This window comes from Ruditapes philippinarum, unplaced genomic scaffold, assembly GCF_026571515.1.
Source record: "Ruditapes philippinarum isolate M1 unplaced genomic scaffold, ASM2657151v2 ctg16160_1_1_1_1, whole genome shotgun sequence".
In the NCBI taxonomy this organism is placed as follows: domain Eukaryota; kingdom Metazoa; phylum Mollusca; class Bivalvia; order Venerida; family Veneridae; genus Ruditapes; species Ruditapes philippinarum.
The window spans coordinates 9,043-19,433 of NW_026864193.1; the positions used below are offsets into that span (position 1 = coordinate 9,043).

The 10,391-nt window shown below is 31.3% G+C and overlaps 1 protein-coding gene across 1 annotated transcript; it reads right to left on the reverse strand.

Annotated features, from left to right (window-relative positions):
• Positions 1-1,910: 1,910 nt before the first annotated feature.
• On the reverse strand, positions 1,911-10,391 carry LOC132724796 (transmembrane anterior posterior transformation protein 1 homolog; the record flags this gene model as incomplete). Its single annotated transcript, XM_060709760.1, is given in 7 exon segments — positions 1,911-2,544; positions 4,833-4,978; positions 5,692-5,751; positions 6,438-6,547; positions 8,210-8,360; positions 9,075-9,172; positions 10,270-10,391. Coding segments are annotated over 7 exon segments (1,228 nt in total), but the record flags the coding sequence as incomplete, so codon positions are not given.

Sequence of the window (10,391 nt, forward strand, 5' to 3'; positions counted from 1 at the left end):
ATATATAGAATTTGAGAGCCACATGTGATGCATAAACAAAACATACACAATTTGCAAGGCGATTTTAAGACTAGAAAGACTTTTTGAACAATGTTAATGTAGGAATTATGGAATGGATGAACAAATTAAATACCTAACATTCTACTTATAATTCTATATATAAAGTATATCAATTCAAAAGTTACTTTCTTATAACATTTTAGAAAGAAATTACACAAGTGCAGTCAGTGAAACAACACACTAGGTTTTATTCTCTGTGTTTAATAGTGAAACAAAGAGCATCAATAATTTAAATTTTTAGAAAGGAATAAACAAAAAGGAAGATTTCATTTAAATACATGAAAAAAATGCGAGTCGTCAAGTTTACAAAGGGCCATAAATCAGTCAAAATCCGTGCAAAATCTATGCTAGTCATGGGCCTTGGATAGTGATCGTCAAATATAATCGTGAAGACATGTTGCAAGTTTATGCCTTCAAAAGTTTTGAAAATTAATCTTAAACGACATATATAATTCAGACAATTCATTATCATCCCTTAATTTCAAATCCTAGATGTTTTAAACTAGAGGTCATAGAATAATAATGGTCATAATCATGGCAACATTTAAATGGAATAAAGATGAATCTACCTAATGATATTAACTAGTGATGAGAAATGATTAAGCACAAATAAGTACAAAAATGAACTTGAGACTTTATGAAATTCATCTTTATAAGAGGTCTTTTATCATTTTTGTGTCTACATATCTCAAGATGCCTGTATAAATATGGTGTAAATAATTTTTTCTTAAAATTTCTAAAACACAGTTTCTGGAATGTTGATAACAGAATACTTCTATGTAAAAATATAAAATGTGACCACATAAAAATTAGAAATTTAAATGTACATGTATATAGTAGCTAGCTATTAGACTCTGAATTGTCATACTTATATATAACAAATAATTATCATTTCAACTGTTACTCAAATTTAAAACATGTCAAAAGACTATTTTTATGGAACTTTACAAGTATAAAGTTTAACCTTTCAAAAAAAAATCAAAAATTATATTCCAGAAACATGATAGCTACAAAACAGTCAAAACATTTCAACGTTGCCTACAGCCAGATTTCATAATGAAAATGTAGGACTATCTTTATATATCTAAATTCTTTGAAGACAAAGATAACAGTTAAAGCTCAACAAAAAACACCAAGGGAGTTAATATCTCCCTAAATAAACTGTCATGTTGAATACATTCAAATCAATTTTATCATACATCCTTAACAATCAAACATTAAAGTCTTTCAGACTAGAGTAACAAAATTATTTTACAACACCTTGAGGTTGTCTGAAGTATTAAAAATCATTCTTATATTCTTCAACTACATACAAGACCAAATTCAAAGTATATGACTGTTGCTTTCAGTTTCATGTTTTAATTATTTTTTTTTTCAAATCTTTGTAATGGGTACGAGATTATGACTTTCTTTAAGAAATTATCATTCTTCAAGATTTAATATGTTAAGATTTTAAGGATTTTTTCAAGTCATCAATACAACAATATAATTTATGTAGCCAAACATCATATAGCCACTGAGGATGTATTTTATACAATCAACACAAATATTACAGAATTGACAGATGAATGCAAAACATCAATGTCCCATTACCACTGACATCCCTGATAAAAAAAAACATAACATAAGAAAAAAAATATAATCAATTTATTAAGCAATGAAATCATTCTACCTTCTCGGGTTTTATCGGTGAACACATTTTCCCTCAATAGGACTGCATTCTTTCTTGTTCTGAACACTCTTGTATACCGACTGTCTCCGGAAGTGACCTCGTGGATCCAGTCCTCTTTCCTACCCTCCAAAATTCATAAAAATACCTCTATGAATCTTTGAAAAAAATGGAAGGGGTATGAAACTGTTTTTGACTATCACCTGCTGGGCCTGATTCTCCCACGGAATTCTGGGAACTTTTTAAATGATCACATGACATGTTTAAAAGACTCTCATTGGATGATTGTAAATCTCCCAATTGCATTTTGGGTAATATTTGTTTCCTTTCCTGTCACATCATGCTTCTCATAAGAATATTTTATATTTTCACAGGAAACGGACTTTTCAGCAAGGTCAGGTGACTTTGATTCAACATATGATGCAGATTTATTATTATTTGGAACGCTTCGTACATCATCATCACTCTCATTATAATCTAGTTTTGCTCCTTTTAAAGAAAATCCACCAGTTTGCTCTATGGCTGTATCAGATTGCACTTGCGTAAGTTCTGTATAAGAATCTGCCGAAAATATTTGACTAAAATTTCTAGATATTTTTTCATCATAAGATGCTGTTCTTTCATGTGTTTTTTGGTTTGACAACGTTGGAGCATGGTCTTCAACTGATGCTGGTCTCTGATTGGTTGATTCTGTTTTCTGTTCTTGATCCTCATTGGGTGAAGAAGCTGAGTGATTCTCTTTATCATAATTTTCTATCACCATGTAAGAATGTCCCAGTAAAACAATACTGTTGAACACTTTGAAAGACATCAAGCTGAAAAGAAACATACATTTCATTACTTAGTCTGTTTCCAGTATAATACCTCTTTCAAAATTTCAGTAATATAGATTTTAAAAAATGATATAATCTGCATTCTTAAACTGTAATGTACCACCAATACTCTGCAAGTTATTACTACTAAGTAATTATCGGCCAAAATAATACTTAACAAGATATGTTTGTAAAACATGTATGCCCCCTATCAGCAGCCAATTAGTCATGTGACAAGGTTATTATGCATGACTTCTGACCCAGTGATCAAACAATTAATAAGGGTTATCAAGTATCTACTGGTCATGACCTTGACCTTTGACCCCTTGACCCAAAACTCAATAGGGGTCATCTGCTGGTCACGATCAATCATCATACAAAGTTTGAAGTTCCTAGGCCTAAGCGTTTTAGTTAATTGATCAGAAACTGTTTTTACCTACAAGGTCAATGTGACCTTGACCTTTGACCCCAAAATCAATAGGGGTCATCTGCTGGTCATGACCAATCACCATGCCAAGTTTGAAGTTCCTAGGCCTAAGGGTTCTTTTATTATTGATCGGAAACCGTTTTAACATACAAGGTCAATTTGACCATGACCTTTGACCCCAAAATCAATAGGGGTCATCTGCTGGTCATGACCAATCATCATGCCAAGTTTGAAGTTCCTAGGCCGAAGCGTTCTTTAGTTATTGATCAGAAACCGTTTTTACTTACAAGGTCAATGTGACCTTGACCTTTGACCCCTTGATCCCAAAATCAATAGGGGTAATCTGCTGGTCATGACAAATCACCATACCAAGTTTGAAGTTCCTAGGCCTAAGCATTCTTAAGTAATTGATCAGAAACCGTTTTTACTTACAAGGTCAATGTGACCTTTGACCCCTTGACCCAAAACTCAATAGGGGTCATCTGCTGGTCACGACCAATCATCATACAAAGTTTGAAGTTCTTAGGCCTAAGCGTTTTTAGTTAATTGATCGGAAACCGTTTTTACCTACAAGGTCAATGTGACCTTGACCTTTGACCCCTTAACCCCAAATCAATAGGTCATCTGCTGGTCATGACCAATCACCATACCAAGTTTGAAGTTCCTAGGCCTAAGGGTCTTAAGTTATTGATCGGGAAAAGCATTTTTTACCTACAAGGTCAATGTGACCTTGCCCTTTGACCCCTTAACCCCAAAATCAATAGGGGTCATCTGCTGGTCATGATCAATCACCATACCAAGTTTGAAGTTCCTAGGCCTAAGGGTTTCTTTAGTCATTGATCGGAAACCGTTTTTACCTACGAGGTCAATGTGACCTTGACCTTTGACCTCTTGACCCAAAATCAATAGGGGTCATCTACTGATCATGACCAATCACCATATCAAGTTTGAAGTCCTTAGGCCTAAGGGTTCTTTCGTTATTGATCGGGAAACCATTTTTACCTACAAGGTCAATGTGACCTTGACCTTTGACCCCTTAACCCCAAAATCAATAGGGGTCATCTGCTGGTCATAACCAATCACCATACCAAGTTTGAAGTTCCTAGGCCTAAGGGTTCTTTTTGTTATTGATTGGAAACTGTTTTTAACCCAAAGAGGTCAATGTGACCTTGACCTTTGACCCCTTGACCCCAAAATCATTAGGGGTCATCTACTGATCATTGACCAATCACCATACCAAGTTTGAAGTTCCTAGGCCTTAAGTTTCTTTAGTTATTGATCGGAAACCGTTTTTGCTTACAAGGTAAATGTGACCTTGACCTTTGACCCCTTGACCCCAAAATCAATAGGGGTCATCTACTGGTCATGACTAATCACCATACCAAGTTTGAAGTTCCTAGGCCTAAGGGTTCTTTAGTTATCACTCGGAAACCATTTGGTCTACGGACCGACAGACCGACGGACCGACAAGTGCATAACAAAACTTTCAGGTGTGACCTGCTATGCATTAGTTTGAAGTAGATATATTTTTATATCATTGTTTAGGAATGATAGAAAGACAGATTCATTTTATGTGAATTTTTTTCTGAAATTTCTGCTACCAAAATCATTTTACAATATCCACTGAACTCAATTTTGGTGCAGCCTCTCATTTGAAGACAGTTGAATATGGACAAGTTTTAATGGCAAGACAGTTATTTAAAATCATTTTACATACATGTATGTCCTTCCATTTTCATTATAGAGACAGATTTATTTCAACATAAAATGTATACCTACATGGAAATGACATTATATTAAAACATACATTTATATTTTCTATCTAGTCAATTGGAAAGCAATTCAAATGATATAATCAACATACCATAGATAGAGAAGAAACAATATAGTGAAGTCCATGTATGTAGATAGAGGTACAGATTTACTCAGTATTCTGTATAATAGACAAGCTAGTGGTAGTGGTGTCAGACCCATACGTCTAGATACCAGGTCTGAGTGATCAGTAAATGCCTGTAGTATACAATATACAATAACAATAGAAACTTTATAATTATAAAATGTAGAATATTTGTTAATATCTTGATAAAAATTGAAACCAAATTACCTTAACTGAAATAAGGAATTTGGAAAATTCTGACAAAATTGTTAGCTAACCATGCCCACTAAATTACTAGATGAATTTTTGTTAAGGAATGTTTTAATCCCATTTTCATACATAATCTGTGTGCTTTAAATCAATTAAAACTGGTAGAATCTTTCCCCAGATATGACAATAAGAATATGAAAACAAGGTAACTTGAATTTTTTGAAATCTTTGAATTTTGCCAGTTATAGCTGATATACAACAGTTACTGTGTTACACACATAAAAGAGTAAAACTTCTTAATTTTGCATTTCTATACAACAAATGCATGTTACAGAAAGGAATTAACATATTTTTAAGTAGAGTGGGGACATAGTGGTTAAGGTGTCTGCCTCACACCCTTGGGATCGCAGGTTCAAGCTCTACTAGTGTCAAGACCATGTTTCCTAATAGTATTGGTAAGTTCCAGGAAGAGGACAATTTGGGTGATTTTTTTAAAGTAATTTATAATCAAGTTTAGACTAATAGGGTTTAAACTAACATATTACTATTCAAAATGCTGACATGAGATATGACCTGAAAACATTGCATTCTCAGCAAATACAAATCTAAACTTCCTGAAATCAAATATCATTGTTACCTGACTTTGTCTGCTAGTTGCCATATCCAAGGCTAACTTTACTTTAAATTCTCTATAGACCTGTAATAAATTTGTAAAAGATTTTATCTCCATTTTATTTCCATTCTCAAGTATTGTTCATAAAAGCATACCACATCTTATTTATATTCAAATTAAGTTGAATAAGATTTCATAAACAACTTAGCATATACTACTCAAGATAACTAGATTTACATCATATTTCCATATGGCTGGTGTTTCCATTTGTCAAAGTTAACCTATTTTAGTCAACAATATTTTCAGCCTAAATAATTAACATGTAAATGTGTAAGTGTTTTAGTAAAATAGAACAACATTTATTGCACTCAGCCCTGCAAAAAAGTCCCTCTAGTTAAACTCTGTGTGTGTCTAAAACAGTCTACTAAATGTTAGACCTCAAGTACATTAATGTTCCCTTAACATGTAAAACTTTGTTATAAGAGTGAACTGTGTTGCAAAGTATTAATATAAATCTTAAGAACATACAGAAAGTTTTAATATGTTTGTTTGTTTGTTTGATTGGGTTTTATGTCACACCAATACAGAATAGGTCATATGGTGAGCTTTACTGGTGGAAGAAGACCTTTGGTGCCCCTCCATGCATTATTTCAGGCACGAAAGGTTTCTATATGTTAAATGGACTTATATAACATACTGTGATATTATCCAACAAATTAAAGAACTGTATGTTGTATTTTCAACATTAGAATTATATAAATATATCTTACATCTGCAGGTATCTCATTAAACTTGAGAATAAAAGCATGTTTCCCCCAGTCCACTAAAACCTCAGATAAAAGAACCATTAGAGCATCTGGCAACAAAACCCATAAATGATCTGAAATATACATATACAATCACTAAAATATAAACCAAGAATAAAACATCATTGACAAGCACAAAATAACATTACTCTTCTCAAAAGTAATTTGTGTTTTATCACAATATATGTCTTGTTTTCCACGTATTAAATTCATTATGTATTTATTTATATCAGACACATGTAATATAACAAAATCATGATGCCATTGTTTAACAAAACACTTGTTAAATGTCAAATCTAAGTTCACTTTCATAAATTTCAATGCGTTTCATCACTTGATAAAACAGAAGCTCACTTTTTAACTATTTCTTCAACTTGTTCAATAAAATTTAAATGTGTATTTCATGCAAACAGCACCTCTGTTTTTTAATCAGCCAAAATGTTATACTGTTCATTTAAGTATAATAATTATGTTACTTATAATAAATAATGTTAATAATGTTAAAATATATATCAGTTTATTAATCCTATGGTAAGATTCACAAACTTAATTACATGTAACTCTGCTTAATTCAGCATATAAATACTGGCCACATGGCTTCAATTTTTTTAAAATATTTACAGCATAAAATTCTTTTTAATTCTTTGGCTAATTCAATACGACAGGGTGTACATACAACAACAAATTCTAAACATTTTAGTTTAAACATACTTCTTTCCTCTTGTGATGATAGCTTTATACATATTTGAAATACACAAATGTACATGTATTCTAAAGTAAATTTATATTTTCACATAATAATAATAATAATAAATACCACATTTATATAGCGCCCTTTTCATTAAAATGTTCAAAGGCGCTTTACATCAATCATATATGTCTAAAACAATATAAATGAACAGGATTATGAACATTAAAAATATTTTGCATTAACTAATTAAAAGTATAAATTATGGAATTATTTTTACATATTAATACAATATAACTTAAAGATCCTTAAAACTCACTTTACAATATTATTGTCATACATTAAAATTGTCTTCAATATATAATAATAGATAAGATCTTGCTAAATCATCATTATAAAACAATAGAAATACTAAATTGATTTAAAAATTGTTTGTTTAAAAAAAAAATAAAAAAATATATAAAATATAAAAAAAATAAAACTTTTTAATAAAACTAATATTCAAATAACAGATACTTCGTAATTCACTGTTTATAAAATTCATTCATAAACAGTCACTGATTATTTTCCATAAGCTAAATTGAAGTAGTGTGTTTTAAGATGTTTTTTGAAACTTTCTACTGTGTTACAGTTTTTTAGATGACTTGGTAGTGAATTCCATAGCTTAGGAGCTGATGCCGAAAAACTCCTTTCACCAAATTTCAGTTTAGTTTTTGGTTGCACTAATCGTACAGGTGCATTTGAAGAGCGCAGATTTCGGGAAGTGGAATAAACTTGAATCATTTCCTGCATATATGATGGAGATTGTTGTTTCAGTGACTTGAAAGTATGTAATAAGATCTTGTAATTCACTCTATATTCGATTGGCAGCCAATGAAGATCTTTCATCACTGGTATAATATGATCTTTCCTAGATGTACGTTTAATCACACGGGCTGAAGTATTTTGAACAAGTTGAAGTTTTTTCATGGTTTCATGTGTAAGCTACTTTTTACACTAAGTCAGCTTTATAATTTTAAGACAGATATCTAGAACAAAAGTTATATACCTATATCCCAGGCAACTTCATTCATGTTTCGTACACAGACAACAGCCAGCAATATAACATAGTGAAATCTTTCCTTCACATCACTACATGCTATCTGATATAGATGACTCACATCTACCTTCTTAAACAGGTTACTCTTTATCTCTACAAACTGTAATTGTTAAGTAACACAATGTACATATTTGTGATAACTCTGGTAATTTGTTTAATTTCATAAAACTACTGCTGTTAAATCTTTTGAGATAAAAGAACAATAAAGTAAAGGCAATGAAACTAGTAAAAACAATATGTTCAGCTCAACAAGGTTTTGTACTGGTGACATAACAGGTAAATTTCTTTATTTTAGCCTTAAAATCATAGCATAAAGTTTAAATACTCTGATAATCAATGTCATTGGATTAAAGGTCAGAATGTTGTTTCAAATTAATATTTTCACCTGACATGGGTTTCATTATTGACTGACAACCTGGTAAATTCTTATGCCACCTGGCTTCTTTCATTAGTTTGTAAAACAACCTTTTACTGACTGGTACTTGTAATTATACAAGATAACTACAACTCTTTGTCTGCTGGCTGAGTGACGGCACTTGAATTTACCCAAGCCATCACATCCTTACCATGTGATCATGGTCAGTGCTGTTTGCTATTTAGTCTGTATGTATTTTCAGATTTTCAATAATGAATGTTTTGCGAGATAGAAAGATGGACAAGTCAACTTAAGATATTCATCTTGTTTATAGTTAAGAAATGACACAGCTTCATTCAAACAAAATAAAAGACCCTGTCACTATGATATGTTCAGTGGTAATGGTTTCACTGTTATAATAACTTATTTCTACATCAATGTATAGAGAATCATACTTACATTATTGGACATCATGATCACCAGTAGAGATTTATTATGAGAATTAAATGCCACGTTTAAAACTGTTGCTTGAAACATTATCAACATACAATGTATAACTGTATATAGTGTTAAGGAAACATAATCAATCTTCTACATAATTAATTATCAATTATTCTACATTAGTATATGTAGTAAATAATTATCAGTTACTCTACATGATGAAATCATTATTAATTATTCTACATTCTAACACAACCCGCAGTTTTCCCTATTGAACATAGAACAACCGAAAGTGTGTGTTATTTTGCAATAAAATCATTGTTTGACGTTCTATATTTAGACATGTGACATAATCATTATACAAGTGACATAACCACTAAAAATGTGCTTCACTGAAAATGAGTACGGAAACAAATCAGGCTCAAGTTAGCTTAATATCAGGTACGGCAGCATTTATTTGATGATGTTGTGTTATAATCGAAATAATATATCCATATTGGTGATTTTATTGCTTGATAAAATCACTGTTTGTTGTTCCGATGCGCATCATTTTATCACTCGGGCTACGCCCTCGTGATATAATTCTTCGCATCCAAACTTCAACCAGTGATTTTATTGAGCGATAAAAACACAGTTTGGGATATATTATTTCTTAATTATATAATTAAATAATAATCAATTTAACTTGTTATACTAAAATGATTTAATACCACAATTTATTATACATTTTGTATATATAAACTATATGTTAAATACAAAGTTACATATTAATTGTACAGTCATATGAATGTAAAATCACACATGTATATACTTAATATAGAAAATTTGTGACCAGTCACTAAAAATAAATTCATTTTCAGTAATTTCCCCTCTGAACAAATACATTACCGTTTTAAAGAAATCACAGATCTTTATCAACAGATAATGTTGTTCAAAAGTATTTATTTTTGCACTAATACTATGTTTTTGTTTTTCCATCAAAGTAAATATCCTTTTTGTGACCCTAGGCATGGTCCTTGTATTTGATTGCTTCATCTGTGTCTTAAACAGTTACCACACAATTGTGGGTTGTAGAAATAGAGCATCTAGCCTCTGACGAGTTTCAAAACTAGGTTTCTGAAACTCTAACTTTACACTATTTCCTATCATTCATAGATAACATTACATATTTATTTCATAAAGAGGTAAACTTTATGTATATCTAAAAGGATACTGACATAAACTATTGCTATAAGTAGATGAGGCAATGTTCCAATATGCTCTCTTCTTTTACCCCGTGGTTCAGTGGCTGTCCAAAACAAAGCATCTAAAATATCATGACCAAAGTTGGATAAT